The sequence below is a fragment of the Amblyomma americanum genome, chromosome 10 (assembly GCF_052857255.1).
Source record: "Amblyomma americanum isolate KBUSLIRL-KWMA chromosome 10, ASM5285725v1, whole genome shotgun sequence".
NCBI lineage: Eukaryota > Metazoa > Arthropoda > Arachnida > Ixodida > Ixodidae > Amblyomma > Amblyomma americanum.
Genome location: NC_135506.1, coordinates 17,843,973 through 17,863,411, shown reverse-complemented (window position 1 = coordinate 17,863,411; position 19,439 = coordinate 17,843,973). Strand labels below are relative to the sequence as shown.

Sequence of the window (19,439 nt, the reverse complement as noted above, 5' to 3'; positions counted from 1 at the left end):
GTCAATGAATATTTACGCCGGCTAAAATGTTTTTCATTAAGAGCTCTCTCTCTCTCTCTCTCTATCTATCTATCTATCTATCTATCTATCTATCTATCTATCTATCTATCTATCTATCTATCTATCTATCTATCTATCTATCTATCTATCTATCTATCTATCTATCTATCTATCTATCTATCTATCTATCTATCTATCTATCTATCTATCTATCTATCTATCTATCTATCTATCTATCTATCTATCTATCTATCTATCTATCTATCTATCTATCTATCTATCTATCTATCTATCTATCTATCTATCTATCTATCTATCTATCTATCTATCTATCTATCTATCTATCTATCTATCTATCTATCTATCTATCTATCTATCTATCTATCTATCTATCTATCTATCTATCTATCTATCTATCTATCTATCTATCTATCTATCTATCTATCTATCTATCTATCTATCTATCTATCTATCTATCTATCTATCTATCTATCTATCTATCTATCTATCTATCTATCTATCTATCTATCTATCTATCTATCTATCTATCTATCTATCTATCTATCTATCTATCTATCTATCTATCTATCTATCTATCTATCTATCTATCTATCTATCTATCTATCTATCTATCTATCTATCTATCTATCTATCTATCTATCTATCTATCTATCTATCTATCTATCTATCTATCTATCTATCTATCTATCTATCTATCTATCTATCTATCTATCTATCTATCTATCTATCTATCTATCTATCTATCTATCTATCTATCTATCTATCTATCTATCTATCTATCTATCTATCTATCTATCTATCTATCTATCTATCTATCTATCTATCTATCTATCTATCTATCTATCTATCTATCTATCTATCTATCTATCTATCTATCTATCTATCTATCTATCTATCTATCTATCTATCTATCTATCTATCTATCTATCTATCTATCTATCTATCTATCTATCTATCTATCTATCTATCTATCTATCTATCTATCTATCTATCTATCTATCTATCTATCTATCTATCTATCTATCTATCTATCTATCTATCTATCTATCTATCTATCTATCTATCTATCTATCTATCTATCTATCTATCTATCTATCTATCTATCTATCTGTCCATCTATCTGTCCATCTATCTGTCCGTCTATCTATCTATCTATCTATCTATCTATCTATCTATCTATCTATCTATCTATCTATCTATCTATCTATCTATCTATCTATCTATCTATCTATCTATCTATCTATCTATTTCTCCCCCCTCCCTCTCTCCATCTCTCTCCCCCCCTCTCTCTCTCTTGAGTCCCAGCTTCCTAACTTTTCGATTTGCACCTAACCCTACTTTCTCAGCGCGGATGCCTGTCTGGGCTTGAGAAGTTCCTCTGGTAAGCCTGGTGAGTGAAGGTACTATCGTCAGGCTGGAAAGGGCCACGAGTATTGACCCCCTCTTCCCCCTCTCCTCGGCGGAGAGTGCAAAGTCTGGGAGAATGTTTTTTTTTGCTCCCAGATAAGGATTTTCGGGGTCCTTCCTCAAGTGTTCGTGCCTGTTAGTGTCGAGAGCCACTGACCCCTGGATATCAACAGGCAGTCAGGAAGACTGAAAGAGTCGTCGGCCGTGGCGACTGTATGTGCGCGTCTGTGTGTTTTCGCCTTCATCGCCGGCACACCGGACGTATTATCGACGTCTCAATCGGCCGCTCGCGTGAGGCTTCGAACCTCCGCGTGCGGTGTAAGGAAGCCGCCATCGATCCTTTCTATAAACGCCCGGGTCCCTCCCTACTGAACTGCATGCTCGCACGCGCTACTCGCTAATGTCTCCGTTTTCCTTCTCTGCTTCCCCCTTTTTCCCCCAATTTGAGTTCCCTATTTTATCGCACGTGGATTCCCCAACCGTCTCCCCATCTGTCCGCTTACTCGAAGAGGCCACTGTTGTGTTTTCTCAGCTTGCTTTTTGAAGTGTCGTATTTCCGCAATTTGTTTTGCGCTTTTTTTGTTTCCTACTGCCGCACGTATATATAAACGGTAGCTGAAAGCGTTCGATCATCCGGTGCCTCCTCTGCCATGATGCTAGGAATATATTTTCTTCATTATTCTTAATTTTAATATTTCCAGCCTTCGCGGTGACTCATTGGTCATGGTTCTCGGCTACTGACCCGAAAGACGCGGTTTCGATCCTGGCTACTACGGAAGTCGCATTTCCATCGAGTTCCCGGGTTCGGACCCGACCGCGGCGGCTGCGTTTTTATGGAGGAAAAACGCTAAGGCGCCCGTGTGCTGTGCGATGTCAGTGCACGTTAAAGATCCCCAGGTGGTCGAAATTATTCCTGAGCCCTCCACTACGGCACCTCTCACTTCCTTTCTTCTTTCACTCCCTCCCTTATCCCTTCCCTTAGGGCGCGGTTCCGGTGTCCAACGATATATGAGACAGATACTGCGCCATTTCCATTCCCCGAAAACCAATTATTATTATTATTATTATTATCGAGGCGAAATTCTACAGGCCCGTGTGCTGTGCGATGTCAGTGCGCGTTAAAGAACCCCAGGTGGTCGAAATTACCCGAAGCCCTGCACTACAGCGTCCCTCATAGCCTGAGTAGGTTTTATACGTTAAACGACCTAAAACCATAAAACTAGATTATTTCTACGCTTTGAAATTGGCCTGCATATTCGCCGATTCACAATCAGTCGCATTGCAATGACGTCTCGGTCTCTATCATTCATATTTCTTTTTGTTTTCTGGCATTACGTCCTTCCATTTACAGCATCAGTGCTAGTAATGCTAACGAAAATTATTTTCGCGAGCGGTCCGGATTATCAGGATGAAAAAAAGACACCTGTGTAGACGTCTTCGCCGTTACCCTCGATAGGAACCAAAAAAACTCATTCCCTCCTTGTCAATCTAGCCGACCCCTACAGGTCACCGGCGCTCTATATATTTCAACTTGCGGAGGTCGTCGGTTCCATTTCACCCATTAAAAGAGCTGCGGCGGGTTGCTTGTTTCCACTAGACAAGATACCGGTGCACGAGATGTAGAGAAACCTGTTCCGTGACTTAAGGTTTCCACGGCCCAGCAATGGCCTAGTTTTAATCTGGAGTAAACATGCTCTCTTCTATACCTACAAAGCTACGTCATTGGATATAAAAAAGAGTAGAAGAAAAGCGAAGCTTCTGACGCCTTTATTACCAACAATATGGCGGAAGCACGTGCTACGAGTAACCACGCCGGAGACAGAAGCGGTCACGTGGTAACAACGCGAGCCTGGGCTTACTCCCCCTCAACCAATTTGCTCTTTCATTCCCCCACCCCGCCGCTCTTTCTCTCCCTTCCCTCTCTCCCAACTTCTTTCTTCGGATTAATCAACTCAAAGGCCGCCACGCCTCTTGTTTTATTTGTGCGACGTTTTCGTCCGTGGCCACGAGCGGATGGACAGCCCTCCCCGCCCAAAGCGCTTTGTTCCTCTTTTCCTTGTCTTTCATTCTTTTTTCAATTTATATTTGTTCACGTGGCCCGCGAGACGGGCAGGGTGCGAACGTGAACGAAAACCGAATAACGGCTGTTCGCCCCTTCGTTCGTTCTTCGCTCGCTCCCTTTTTCGTTCTTGTTTCTTTCTTTAATACCTCTTTCTCAATTCTCCTTTCCTGTTTCCTCCCATTCCTCCTTTCCAATCTCGCTGGTGGCGGCCCAGCGGTTTTGTCCGATTTCGCGATTCGCCGCCCTCGCTGCGTGGTGCGGGGGTGGAAAGGGTCAGTCCGGTCCTCCCCGGCGCGGTTTTGAAAAATAACGCCGCCGGGAACGCCGCCCCAGAAGTGGCTGCCGCTGCACTACGGGAACACACAGAGAGCCATGCGTTCGACGCCGGGGTGATCGTCCAAGAGTTTCGTTGGTTTCATCGACATCGGCTTGGCTTGGATATTCAGCTTTGTGTTGGACACTCGTTGGAGTGTGCTTTATTGAGAGCGCACGCTCCGAAGCGCTGGGACACAGTGACAGTGAGCAGAGTAGCCCCTGTGGATGTGCTTCGTCATGAAGCTAGCCTGGCTGGCCTGTGTCGTCACGACCGGTAAGTTCGTATTCCTTTTCATTTGACTACTTCTGTGTGCGCCCTTTGTATTCAATGCTCTCATGCATTGCTGAGGAGACAAAGCAGTTAATCTGAAATGAATGGAATAAAAGCATAGCAGCTGCGATTTGGGAGAAAAGAGTGAAACCTATGAAAATGCAAAGGAAGAGTAATTGTAGAAGTGGCCATTATATGAAACAAGACCGGTGACCCCATCCTGCAATGCCGGTGAGCACAGAGTGTGTGAACACAAAGTTCTTCATAAAAATTGGAAGTTATTATAATTGCGGATTACTACTTATCCCCATGTTTTACTGCTTGATGATCAGGACGATGATCAAATTTTCCTGCGTTCATTCTTCAGTTTTCCTGACTCTATGCTGGTACGTATAGTGTCCTCAAGGGGCGGTTGCATTACCCATGAACACACGTCTTTCGGGAAATAAATGAAATAATTGTGTAATGAAGGCACAACTACTTTGTGCAGCGCTCTCTATTGTATTGTGTGACCTTTAAGTCTGTAAACTTTAAATTAACGAAATGTTGTGTTTGAATCATTTTTGACTCTTTGAAGACTAGGAGCGGTACTGACCTCCCTTAATTCAGATTGTACATCTGCTTTTTGCTTTTCTGTCTTTCTCAACCTTTTTTCCGGGCCTCGGAAGCAAGGAGCTGCTGGCTCAAGGGCTGCCTGATATGGCCCTTTTATCGTAATAATGAGGAAATGCAAATTTAAAGCTTCGATCTTTCGTCAACATCATCTCTCTCGGGTGAAATCTAATGCGTATAAAACACGAAAGAAGATTAAGAATCAAGCATCTTCACAAGCTTCTGAAATTGCTAAAGGCAGAGCTTATGAACGCCTAGTGATCCGTAACATTCGTATTAGTATTTCGCATTAGGGAATTGGTGTATTAGTATTCGTATTAGAGCAAGAAATAAAGTGAACATGGAAGCCGGCTATGGCCGTAGTTCATGTGCAAATGCTACATTTCGAGAGCGCTGTACTTGTTTTCAGTGGCATAGTTTTTCAGTGGAGATTTCTTTGCTAATAAATAAAATAGCTGGGTAGACAGATGAATGCAGTTGTCTGCGGGACAATTGAATTTACAAAGGCGTAAAAGGCGGCAATATGCACGGTCAAGTGAGAGTATGGTACTACGATCAGCAGCTGAAGAAACTGAAGAAACTGCCGCCAAACAATAATTGCTAAATGGGCATAATTAGACAATCTAACACCTTTCAGAATTACATGTTCGAGACTGTATCGGCTTTTACAGATTGTGAGCGACGCCGGAGTCGTGGACTGCGGCACGCTATGAAGCTTTGTGCCAGAAACTGTGTTTTTGTTCACGAGCGCCTTACGATGTGCTGTGCGATGTCAGTGCACGTTAAAGATCCCCAGGTGGTCGAAATTATTCCGGAGCCCTCCACTACGGCACCTCTTTCTTCGTTTCTTCTTTCACTCCCTCCTTTATCACTTCTCTTACGGCGCGGTTCAGGTGTCCAACGATATATGAGACATATACTGCGCCATTTACTTTCTCCGAAAACCAATTATTATTATTATTATTATTATTATTATTATTATTATTATTATTATTATTATTATTATTAGCAATGGGCGCGTTAGAATTAACTATACCTAACGCATGGGGTCCCTATAGCTTTAGAACTACATCCGAACAGTATGAAAGGCAGTGGTAAGGCTCAGTATTGGCGACCTGGACAGTTAGGAAAGAATTATGAAGTGCTCGCCAGGAAATGCGAGTTTGAAGCCAACGTTCCAATTTAAATAAAGTGAAGGGGCTTTAAAAGAAGTGGCGCACTTTGGCGTAATCCCAAAACACTGCTCACGATCTCTGCCCCTTGCCATTCCCAAAAATAAATTTAAACTTGCTTATCCTCTGCAGTTTCAGCTTATGGCTATTCCTTTACCATAAACACGAACGTCTCAGTGCCCCACGCTTAATCGCTGTGTTTCCACTTGACTGCATAATGCAACCCCTGCATTCTGCATAATCTCCTCCTCAACCAGTTTAAGCGCAAGCCGTAATGCCTCAGCGGCAGCGACGTCGACTGTTGTTTTAGCCAAAAAGAAAAAAGGCAGGAGAGGATCGAAATCTATCAATTGATTGTGAACCTATTGGAAAACACGGGAGTCATAACTGGTTTACAAAAATGAGAACTTCCCTCTGATTACGTGTCTTTGCAGCGGCCGTGCAGAGAGCAGAGACGACGGTACACCGTGCGATTTTTCCTGACCTCTACAGGTTTTTATTTTTTAAACGTCATAGATACGTCGCTGCGGTCTTGTCAGATGAATTTTACAGCAAAGCGAACATTGTTGCGTTATACAGCTCAACTAATAAACGATTATTTGCTGAAATTCACTAATCAACTTTTCAATTTTTTTTTAGGGCGCACGATTGTAATGCGAAATGGAAAGCCGCCAACGTCACAGGAAAATCCAGTTTTTTAAATTTTCTGTATCAGCATTGTGGTTCGGAAGATTAAGGGTGAAAAATGTGCCTTTGAAGCGTCGTAAAGTTGGCTTTCCCGCAGCGAATATTGCTGAAGTGGCTGCAGTCGCATTTTTAATTAAGAAAATACAGACGAGGTTTGTGCATTTGAAGTTGTAGAAGATGTTCACGTGACTTTGGCGATAATTCCAGACGCAGCGGCGCCGTTTTAGAAATGCGCAACGCCGGAAAGTCAACTAAACGAACTTTAAAAAAAGAAAGCATTTTTGACGCTTGATATTTCGAACCACAATGCCGACTGAGAAAATCTAAAAACTGGAATCGTCTTCGATTCGCGACCTTCAACTTCGCATTACAATCTTGGGTCCTAAGTAAAAAAAACTAAAAAATTGGTTAGTTAATTCTGGCGTTAATTCGATTAAAAGACGATTGTCTTTTAATCGAGCACTATCGCGTGCATAACGTCCCCCTTGCTGTACAATCTAACTTCACATACCGCACAGACGTTTCTCTCATAGTTTTTGAATAAAATCTGTAATTTTTTTTAATGCACTTGGTATAGGACGTATTCGCGTGATGTCACGGGTGTCATTTTGTTCTCCAGTGCGTATCTTCAGCAGTGTAGCGTAGAGCAGGAGGCGACAATGCCTTTATACACGCCGGCAGCCTTTTGCAGGGCTCTAAAGACAATAAAATGGCGCCCACTGTCACGTCGGCGAATGCTCCCTACAGTAATCCTAACATGTGACGTAAGGCGCGGCACTTTCATACAGTTTGCTGTCGCTCTTAGGGTGAACGGGGACGGGATGTGAAGGGAAGTGGAGAAGATTACCCAACACCTTTCGTTTCCATTTGAAATTCAGTTAGGCTGCACCCGCTGCCTGCTCCTATTTCGCCCAGTCTGGTCTCCTCTTCTAAAGTCATAGTGGCGGCACCGGGCGTGTTCGCGAACAACGGCAGCCTCCATTATCAGCGGAAGCCATCGTGTGAGAAAAACAACGCACCCCTTTACTTCTCTCCTGCTGTGCTTTGTGTTACCCCTCTGCTCTGCCTCCACCGTCCTTTTTTGTATTTTTATTTCGTATAAACGCTACGCCGGGGCTTATGCCAGAAAAATACGCTGACCAGGTCGCATGTGTCATCTGGACCTTACGCTCTTCCTGCGCTTTGTTATGCTAGAATGAACGGCTGACCTCGCTCCACGGCAGGGTGGTCACGTGGTACGCCAGTGACCAATCGCGTTGCTCGCAGTCCCCCCCCCCCCCCCCCCCCCATCCCTTCCCCGCTGCATAACCGCCACAGGCGCGGCGGTGCTCTGACGTTGTTTGTGCTGCTTTGGAGCTTCTGCCAGGTCACTCCGCCTGCGACATTTTCACTTCTTTTTTTGCACGCTGGTGTTTGTTGTGTTTTTCACTTTTCACCTTGCCCTTGCAATTATGACCGCTCTTGTCTACAGACGGGCCTCGTTAGAGCGCTTTAGTTCTGAAAGCGAACGCGCCTAGTCGCTACGTGAATTTTAACGGGTTCTAGATGTTTGCAAGACCCCTTATAGACGTCGTGATTTTTTTTTTTTGCAACCTGCATTTAGCCTAAAAGTCGAATCCGCGTCAGTGAAAGAACAATGAATAGTTTGCTCCAGAATTCTTTGTTTTGTCTCTGTTCTGTTTGATTGATTCGGATTTTTCTGTTCTGTTTGATTGATTCGGATTATTCGGATTAATGCGAGTCTAGTCACAAAGATTTATGGTTTATAGTTTATGGTTTATGTAAAGTGACTCAGACTATGAGGGACGCCGTAGTGAAGGGCTCCGGAAATTTCGACCACCTGGGGCTCTTTAACGTGCACTGACATCGCACAGTGCACGGGCCTCTGGAATTTCGCCTCCATCGAAATTCGACCGCCACTGCCGTGATCGAACCCGCGTCTTTCGGGCCAGCAGACGAGCGCTATAACCACTTAGCCACCGCGTCGGCCCTTTTCTGTTTAGAGTGCATGTCTCCTTTTCGCTCCGTCACTGAAATTCGAATAAAGAACTGAGCTGCGCCAAAGACATTTATTGAAACTTGAACATTGCCGAAAATTTAAATATCACTGAGAGAATCGAGTACAGACGTTTATATCACGTACACACATATGTCAAATCACGTGCTCTTTTGGAATGTAGCTCAAAAGTGCAAGTACTCTTGTCAACTCAACCTTCTTACATGCGCCAAGTTCACGAAAGAGTCTAGCGAGCAGTGCGGCGACACCCAGGAAAAGCTTTTTAGAAAATTTGCGCTACTCGGGAACATTTCTCGACTAACAAAAATCAGTTCCCCACAGTCCTTTAAAGGGTCAACACTTACTTCCTCTACCGACTACCGGCATCAGTTCTTCGGGAGCAGATAAAAGACTGCGATCTCACGAGAATGAGGTTTCCTTCACAAGGCTATGTCATCGCGTTTTGTAATTAAATTTCCAGCGTCCTGATCTGGTTTACTCGCCTTGCTTTTGTATACGCGTTCTCTGATCAACCCGAAACTACTGATCACTTCCTGCTGAAAACTAAACATTTCGACAGAATTTCTTGTCTGGTTGGGTTTGATAATTTATGATAAGCCCTGACCCGTCCCCAACAAAAACTTCTTTTAATTTAAAACCCAACGTTTCGAAGCCGCGCCGCCCTCGAAACGTTGGGATTCAAATTAAAAAAAAAAGTGGTTGGAGACGTGTCAGAGCTTATTATAAATCACTTCCTGCTGTCCTGCCGCTTCTTCTGCTCTCAAAGGAGGCGCCTGCTAGAGATTCCGCTTCAGCAACTTGGCCTGGGTTTGTCTGCTAGGATTGCCCGCTACTTTGGGGCTTCTACGCTAGGACACGGTTGCAGAAACGTGTATGCCGCCATTGCAACGTTTTTCTAGAATCTTAACGGTGACCTCGGTAAAACTTTTTCTTTATTCCTATTTCTTTTGCAGCTCATGCCCATGATTTGTTCCTATCTAAACCATCCTATTCCTTGCACGTTAAGACCTCTTCCCACACTTACATTGTCATCTTTCTCACAGAAACCAATTCATCGCTTACTTCAATAGGAGTCTTCTGCTTTCAAATGTTTTATTGCAAAATATTTCTGACACTAGGTAGTCCCGGCGTGTATCTGGGCCATTCCATCAAGTAGATTTTTGACCTTTTTCACTTGAGAACAACAGCAAAATCAAACAAACAATAACAGTGCCCCCGGGCAAAGATTTCAAAGCGCGCCAACTCGACAGGGCAATGCAAAATGTCCACGGCGGCATCGACAGTTAGTATAAAGTCCCTCGTGGAGATAAACTCGAAGGCCAAATAAGTTTTGTGTGCGTCTTCAAAAAACCGCCAGATTGATATTTAAAATAAAATTGAAATGCTTCAGTGAGTGACCACGTAGAGAGCTCTCCCGATTTGTTTAACACTGAAATGCGAGCTGAAGCTCCTGACAGCCAACCAGCAACGCAGTCAAGTCTGTGAGCTGTATAGTAAAATTTGTTCAGTGAATATAGTTGCCACTGTACACTGTTCTTGAAGTCTGAAACGTCCCGAATGAAGACACGGACGAAATGATGAAGCACTTGTCGCTTTATATTGTTTCCGTGTCCTTTGTTCGCGCAGATTAAAGCTTCGAGAGCACTGTGTCCGGAAGCAGGCTTCGCGGCAGTGCACGGTCATATATGAGAGCCACTTAGCTTGGTCACCACAAAAGCCACCGAAAGACATTTCAAATTGGCTGCCAATTATGTCTTTACAGGTGGCAGTTACCATTAACCAAAAAGGTAAAAGAAGAATTTAGGATATGAATCTTTACTAAATATAGTCCCTGCTGTGGTATTTCGCCTCGATTAGTTCCAGTGACTTTAGCCTCGGTGTTTCAGCTCTGACATCTTGCGGATGTATGCTTAATCAGCTAGCCCAACAGTACACGTTACTCAAGTAAACACACGGGTAGCGTTCGTTCGGGTTCTTGGTGGACGTGACAGTCTCCCTTACGAGCCCCTTCGACGCCGACTGCGGCCACATACGCCCGTCGAATGTACCCGGCACAGCTGTCGCCGCGCAAGAGTTCAGGGCGTCGGTCACTTTGTGTACGCGGACATGCGGGAACAGGAAAGCGGTGGCAACGTGGCATTCATCTGTGCCCGTATGCACGCGGCGTGTATACGGAGGAACAGCTACGGTGGCGTTAACTCATTCGTGGAACCGCTTTGGCGGAGGACCTCGGCCGTGCCGCGACCTCCGTTTCCGCCTCGGCTTCCGCCGCCCGACAGGGCCCGCCAATCGCGCCGGTCGAGGTCACTGAAATACTGGCCGTTTGATGTATATAAAAGCAATACTGTTTGAGGCTAGCCTGCGCCTACTACGCACGGTTCGTAGATGTTTGGGATGCGTTATGCTGACGCTGTGGACGGCGACTAGAGAAGTGAGCGGTCAGGTATGGTTAACGGGAGGTGCTGCCATTCACGTGTTGAGTTTTTCTCCGTCGTGCCTGGACACCTCATGCAGTCTAAAGCACCCGATTTGACACACTGCATTATGATATCTTTGCTTCCGATCTTCACCCTTCTCTCCCGGTTCTTCCCTTTTTCCTTTCCTCAACGCGGAGTAGAATACCAAGGACACGTCATTATGGTGGACGTCTTCATCCTATACGGCGTTAAAGCTTTCACTATCTCCTGATGTAATCAGTTTAAATCTACCTTCCACCACTAAACAATGCCATTTGAAAAGTAGATTATTTGTGCAACCCCTGGCGAGATAGCCTTACAAGGCAGCGTCAGCCTTGGCGACGCCTCACAGTAGATTCCGATCATGCTGAGCGTTCGCCATCCTGCTACCTATGTCTATTGAGGGACAAATGCCTGCTCTTATCATAAAGTAATTTACTGTAGACCACTGGCTTAGCTAGAGTAGGGCCTAGAAAAACTGACCTTTAGTCATCGTCATCAGCCTGACTGCGTCCACTGCGGGACAAAGGCCTCTCTCATACCTCTCCCATTAACCCTATCTTGTGCCAGCTGCGGCCGCCCTATTCCCGCAAACCTCTTAACCTCATCTGCCCACCTAACTTTCGGCCGGCCCCTGCTACGCTTGCCTTCTCTTAAAATCCAGTGCGTTACTCTCAAGAGCCATCGGTTATCTTGCCTTCTCTTATTTTGCGCCTTTAATACGCTTGCGGGGTTGTGTGTGAATTTTTTCTAAGTTGTGTGACGATTGTGAGTGTTTTTTGTGTGTGTTGTTTATATTTTACTCTCTCATTTTTGTTATTTGCTTTTTCAATTATATTTCCTCTGTTTCGTTACTTTATTATTATAAGTTGATTTTTGTCTTTATTCTTATTATTTGTTTGTCTCTTTTCTTCCCTTTTTATTCTGTTATCATTCCTTCTTTTCTCTTCTCTCTTCTTTTCTTCTAGTCTCCAGCACCCTTCGTCAATGTCAACCATGTCATCTGGACCTCAAGTTTTCACCTTCCAGTCTTCAAGGCCATCTCACCTTCACATTTTTGCACTTTTACAATTTTCTCATCTCAATCACCCTCATCATTTCTAGCTGTTTCCTTTTCTTTACTTATACCGTACATTCCCCTTTATTTTCCCTTTATCTCTTCCTTTTTTTGGCACCTCCATTGTTATTAAAAATCTCTTCATCATTAAATAAAACAGTTCTGCGAGGACAGTTTTCACCCGTCTGTGCTCGTTGAGCCCTTAGGACACATTGTTACCGTGGTCAATTTTATTTTTCCAATTAGATTTTTCTTTAAAATTCAATTTTTTGGCTATACTTTAGCCCTGTTCATTTATTTTTGATTGGTTTAAGCCTGGTGATGCTATGTGGCTACAGACTATTTCTCATTCCACTTTATTTTTGCCGTTGCTTTTCTAATTTTAGTCGGGAATGAGACTCCGATTGGGGCGGAGGTACAGGAGCTGCTAACGCCCGGGGGAAAGAGCGCAACGCTAAAACTCCTCCTGTAACGCACGTGATCAGCTGGTTCCACTATGCCTCTCATGATGCGCGTGGAAGTTTGGCCAGGAAGTCGCCTGGATGTACACATGGGTTGATCGATTTCGTGGGAGCTCCTTACGAACCTTCCACTGGCTTTGTTGTGCTCAATCGATGCAAGCGACATGTCCGTCGAAGATCGTTCGGTGTCACGCGCTTACTGATTTTTCTCTTTTGTTGGAAGGCCGCTCCATGTTGTGAGGCAGCGAGTGAGCTTGCTTGTATACAGGTTGTGACAACGTAATTATAGAGCTCGCCTGTATGGTTCCACTCGTGTACCAAATTAGGGCGGGAGCATGTCAGTACCTTATGTGCGTTTGTGCTGCAAGGAAGGTGCTTTTTGTCAGTGTCATTAATTTTTTGGCACTCGGTTTATTAATTTGCTTGCTGGACTCATTGTGTGAGTGAAGAACTCCGTTTCGACAGAAAAGTGGAGCGACATGATTACAGTCGACATGAAACGAATGCTCGTGTTTCAACTGTGCATGTCTTCTAAAGAGTAGCGATAACACATTATGAACATTATGACTAGACATAACAGACATGTGTTTAGGTAGCTAGTAAATAGGCAACACCGGATAGCTGCAGCACTGAACTGAGCTATATTCAAAACCTTAATGCTAATTCAATGCTCGTGTATGTAGTGATAACAGATGGGCACTAGCAGTCCTGCAGATGTCCTGTTCCATACATTTGAATCGTCAAAAGCGCACTGTAAAGCCATGACATGGAACAAGGCTTCAGCCCTCCTCTTAGATGAGTCATGTCACGCGTGACTAAGGTGATGTGCCAGCGCTTTACACATTCTTGGGGTGTACAATAAAGAAACGCACATAATGACTGCCAGAGTAACCGTGATCATACCCTGCCTTTAATCTAGTGCACATTGAAAAATTCTGGGTTTTTAGCATAACGTCGAAATTATTCGGTAAAGAATTTCGGCAGAAAGCTGCATCTGGAACGCATCACATTTCTGACCTTTCACGTTCGCGCGGCAGAGCCTACTTTAGAAATGTCTGTCATGACGCACCTAAAACAAGGGAGAATTGTGGCTGTCATGTCATTGAGACTATACATTAATGCCATTCGCCGCTGAAATTCGAAGCGTGCCAGGTAAGGTACAGGCGAAATGGAGGTAGTTTATGTGATACGTAAATGCTGCAAGTGGCGTTTTTTTATACTTGCAAAGCCTTATTGTATTGTATTCTATTGTACTCGATAGTATTGTATTGTATTGTATTGTATTGTATTGTATTGAGCCAGTGCTGTGATGCAACCCTTTGAACGTTATGAGATGCTTCAGATCAATCCTCTATTTCACAGGGCACGATAAAAAGGGCAAAACATGTGCACTGTTAATGTCAGTGCCATCCAACGAGGCTACGCGATACTGGTCCGCTTTGCACATTCATGTTGTCCTTCTTCTCAGATCAGATCAGAAATGACGTCAATAGATCATGAGCCTAATTTGTTTTCTCAGTTCATTCAGAGAACATTGAGTTGCACGTAAGCATGAGTAGTAGGCCAGATATTTTTCAGGCCAACCTCTCTGCCTTTCAAGTCAATAAACCCTCTCTCTCTTTTGGAATAAATTGAAACTGAAAGTTTATGCATTACTGCACATATAAAAAACCGTTTCTTAAAGCCCCAATATATATCAGGCAACCAATGGATATTTCCTGCCAGTGCTTGTAGGAATTTTCAAGAAATAAAATCGACTTATTTTTAAAAGACGGTCTAAGCGAACTTGTCGGGCAAGCAGTATTTGGTAGCCCGTGATTTTAGCTTCTGCCAAAGGCAGACCATTAGGCGGTCTTCAGCTTCCTGACTCACCTCCGCGACAGCTGACGTCATCAATTACCGTGATGCACCTCGTCGGCACTTCCCCGAAAGCAACGTGTGAGCGAGCATTAGCCCAGCTGGCAGGTAGCTGCGAGGCAGGGTGCTGCCACCTAGTGAGAGGCGTGTCGACAGTGATCGTGCTCGGAATGCCCGACCATTTCGGCGCTGCTGCCGCTGGCGCGGACGCCGTAGTACGGCTGTGGACTTTACTGCGAAGGCACTTACGCAAGCCGCGCGGCTGTCGACATCGCGACCTCATGTTGTCCGCTTTATTGTGATATTTAGGCTGCCCGTCATTTCTGTTCTTTGCTTGCTGCTACGTTCTTGCGAGGTCGCTTTCATTACTCCTAATATTAGCCGCTCTGACTCATTATATTCATACTAGTAGCTTTGGTTACGTTTCGCTCTTGTTTCGCAATGCACGATAATGACTGGCGACCGCCATGATTAATTGGCTAGTATGCATATTAGACTACCGCGAAGACCAACGCAATATATCTTGCGCCTGAGCTTTGTTCAATGGACACTTTACGTTCATTACCATGCGTTGTGCGGACAAGGGCATACGAGATATGTGTTCGTCATGCGTCAGGCCCTCATAACCTTCAATTATTACTCGCTTTTTTTCGTTTTTTTGTTTTATCTGTGTGCTTTGTAGGATTTTATACGATGGCATCTTGTTCAATGCATTATTTGCCCCCCCCCCCCCCCCCCTACCGAAGTCTAACTGTTATTCCGCCTCCCTATTCTCTTAACATATGTAGGCACAACAGATGTCCTGCGGTGTTTAAATTTCAAAATACCAGTGTATGAGCGGCAAGCCTACGTGAAACGGGTGGAACAACGCGACAAGGCAGTGTCTAACCCTGCACATAAACATCGAAATTCAGCAAACCTGTGGAAGTGACGGTCTTTATTCGTTGTACCCGGCATCAGTTATACTGCATCTCTTCTCCGCTGCTGGGAAAATCTTCAAAACCGCGGAAGTAAATGCATTCAAGTACGTCCGCAATTTCAAAACCCTGCCTTTAGAAAAATATGCTTTTGAGCTGTCGTGGTTTTTATCAAACAAAACGCCGACTACAGCTTAAGTGGAGCTGGTGTGCACAGAGTTTTGTTGTCTGCGTCGCCCTTCATATAAACATTGCTCCAAGAAACGCGCATTTTCAAGTGTTGCCTCCCACACGCAAAAAAAAAACAACTGAAGTTAGCATGGACAGAAAGTAAACATAGAGCATGCTTCCTTTCAAAGGGAGTGGTGCCTGCGACCCTGACAACGACCCTGGAAGGGCGAGTGGAAGCTAAATTAAACAGAGACTCATTCGCTGGCCATTAAAATAATTGGCTATTATACGGCCCCGAGAGACTAACAGGGCCGTTCTGGGAGCCCCGCCCGATCCTTGACTGCGATTCGCTGTTTCTATGGCCTTCACAAAAACGCATCCTCTCTCCTCCTCCTCATTGGGGAAAGACTGGAGGGCAAGCTCTCCCCATTGGGACGAGACTGGACAGTAATTTTTTCCTGTTGAGGGACATCACCTGGGAAAAACCCTGCATTTTAGGTAAATAAAGCGGCTCCGTTTCTTTGTTGACTATCAACATGTTATTTTGTTATGTTATGTTATTTACAAAATAACATGTTATGTTATTTTGTAAATTAGTGGCGACCAGTCGCAAGGAGAGGAGAATAAGGTAGTGGCTGAATAAGAAGACATACAGTCGCTGCAACCCTCTCGTCTCTTATTTTTGTCTTCGTCAGGAAGTGAACGCTCCCTAATCTTGCATGCGGGAGGTGCGGGGTTCGATCCCCAGTGCCGCCCGGTACCCACCGGTGATACAATCGGCTGGCTTTCCGCTGGCCTGTTGCTCGGTCTATTATAATATTTTTTTTTTAGTGAAATGCTTCGGAAATGGGTCTCCGATTCCAGCTTGAGTAGGCGAAAACACCCTGTGTCATGGAACTCTTTGGCCAGATGCCCTCGCATGCGGCATAAAAAGGCATCATCAACAACACGCCCTAATCTTGAGACTATTATTGTTATTATCACTATTACTGCTGTTCTTTTAAATCCGAAGAACCAGTAAGTTCCGTGTGCTCTGTATGTAACGGCCACAATCTTTTCGTAAACTTTTACCAGAACCGTTCAGTAGCGCCAAACCTGCAGTGTCGGATTCCAGGCAGTCAGAGGTTGAATTCAAGCGTTGGACTCTGCGGAAAGATACCATTACGTGGTAGCAAGTCGGAGGTTGTAACAGCATCAGAGAGGCGATAACGTGATTTCATGGGAGGCAGGGATAGATTTAGGCCTCCGTGCCATGCAAATGTTCGCCTCGTCTCCGACAGACTTGTTATACGACCAACTCTGGATAGCCGAGCCAAGAATCCCAATCTATGATTGGAAATCAGACGGATGACATGACGGTGCGCGTGAGCAATAAGAAGATGGCGGATGGCTTGCTGCGGCGATGGAGGACGAGATGGCTTTGGTGAAAGATGGTCGCTAAAAACTAAGAGTAGACGGCCGATGAACATGGACATGCCGAGTGGCATGCGAGAGGCTCTGTCTTGTAGTGTGCCGTCTTTTTAGAGCACCGTGTTCGGTCGAATCACTGTATTCGCTGTAATAATAATAATAATAATAATAATAATAATAATAATAATAATAATAATAATAATAATAATAATAATAATAATAATAATAATAATAATAATAATAATAATAATAATAATAATAATAATAATAATAATAATAATAATAATAATAATTATAATAATAATAATAATAATAATAATAATTGGTTTTTGGGGAAAGGAAATGGCGCAGTATCTGTGTCATATATCGTTGGGCACCTGAACCGCGCCGTAAGGGAAGGGATAAAGGATGAGGTGAAAGAAGAAAGGAAGAAAGAGGTGCCGTAGTGGAGGGCCCCGGAATAATTTACACCACCTGGGGATCTTTAACGTGCACTGATATCACACAGCACACTGGCGCCTTAGCGTTCTGCCTTCTTAAAAACGCAGCCGCCGCGATCGGGTTCTGTATTCGCCGTCCAATTACGGTTTTATTATGATATATAGTAGTTTTATTTATCATCCTTCCTTATTAACTTTCACGGACATTAAGCAATAGCGCACTCCTTTCAAAGCACGAATCGTCACGAAAGTATTGTATCATGCTCTCTGCGGCTATCGCATTTGACGAGCACTCCACATTTTTTTATAAACTTTACGTCCGGTTGATGTATTTCGTTTTGCTTTTTGTTGATATTTGTTTTGTTAGAGTTCGTGCCCTACCCCTGTGAAAACTCATGTTACTCGTCCGCCACGGTGGCTCAGTGGTTATGGTGTTGGGCTGCTTACCCGAATGACTCGGGTTCGATTCCTGCCACGGCGGTCGTATTTCGATGGAATCGAAATGTTAGTGGACCGTGTGCGGTGCGGCATGGGTGCGCGGTAAAGAGCCTCAGGAGGCATAAATTATTCGGAGCCCTCCACTACGGCGTCTTTCGAGTATCGAGGATCCAGTGGTTGCTCCTGTGTGTTTCCCTGAGCCCGTTTCTTTGTCAGAACGAAGGCAACCCAAGGGGGTCTTCTTAAACTCTGTTCTTAGTCCATCGCTTGTGTTATCGTATTCTTCTTCGATGTTCCTGGACTTTTTCGCACTGATATCACTCAAAGTGAAGAGTTCTTAGTTGGTTCACGTCAGGGCGACTATACAACAGTAATTCTTTTTCTTTGATTCCTTTGATATTTATCCTCTTCACCGAGTGGTTGATGATGATGATGATAACCTCAGGCTTAATGGCACATGCCCACGGAGGGGGACTGGCCAGGGTGCATTGCTGGTACAAACGCACACATGGGCAAGGAGTGGAGTAATTTGATAATTTTGTGACGAAAACTCGAATTTAGATTAAAAAGGTGATAAAAAACGAAATGAAGAAAGCTGTGAACTCACATTCGAGCATAAGAATCTACCGGATCTCAGTGATATTCAATGACATGTCTTTCCGTGTCAAGGACGTGCCTTTTTTTTTCTCGAGCCCGTGGAGAGGCCTGAAAAAAAAAGGGAACGGAATAGAATTAGAATATAATTTTTATGTTATCCCGGCCTGAGCGTAGTTTGGGCAAGTCCACTTAGTTTTATTGAGACAGAGCATGAACTCTTGTCGACCGCTGGAGGTTTCGACACCAGGCTGCGAACCTGCCCTGCTCTAATCGCCCGGCGCCCTGAACACCCGCCCACGTATCGTGCAGACTGGGTGGGTGGGTACAAATGACCGTGAAAACAGGGTGTGGTGCCTCATTTGAGTAATGCGTGCGCCGCGTAGTCGGTTTTTCACGTGCGTGCATGTCTGGCAGGCACCAACCTCGTCACGTATGTTCCGGCGTTGATTCGCCTCTTTCGCTGCACCGCCTGGGGAACATTAAATAACGTGTCTGACCATCGGGGAAACGGCGGAACCAATAGTGAATTAGATCGACTTTATTCCGAACTGTTTATTTTCCGCTAAATTAGAAGAGCTTGAAACTCCCGAATTTGAGTTGGCGCGCAACTGCTGCCAAGAGTTCAGAACCCGATATTGTGATGGGCTTCTGGTTGTCTGCTACTGGTACATGGATATACTGCCTTTCTTTTGACTTTCTCTCTTCGTTTGTATGTATGTCTTCGTTAACTGTGTCCGCGTCAACTCAAGCAGCGCAGCTATCGTAAAAATTAAGTTGCAATTAACTATCCCAATCACAAGCATATCTTAGCTTTCTTCTGTATGCAAATTTCTATCGGAGTTGAGTGCTTACAAGGGCGCGAAATGGTGATGGTGTGCGAACACCTATGCTGCGCGTACGTTAAGGCTTAAGATAACCTTTTGTCGATCAGGGTTTGTTTCGCTCAGGCTATTTAATTCATCCGTAGCTTATGGCGCAGTCTTCCGAGGTCGCGGTTTCGTTCCCGGCCACGGCGGTTGCATTTAGATAGAGGTAAAATACAGAAATGTCCGTGTGCAATGCGATGTCAGC

General features: G+C 44.4%; 1 protein-coding gene across 1 annotated transcript in view; it reads left to right on the top strand.

Moving 5' to 3' along the window:
* The first annotated feature begins 3,756 nt into the window (after positions 1-3,756).
* The window catches only part of LOC144106869 (uncharacterized), a 38,485-nt gene continuing 22,802 nt past the window's right edge, over positions 3,757-19,439 (top strand). The window contains exon 1 of the mRNA XM_077639816.1: positions 3,757-4,079. Coding sequence (XP_077495942.1) covers positions 4,031-4,079 — 49 coding nt within the window. The 5' untranslated portion in view covers positions 3,757-4,030. The remainder of the gene's footprint in view (positions 4,080-19,439) is intronic.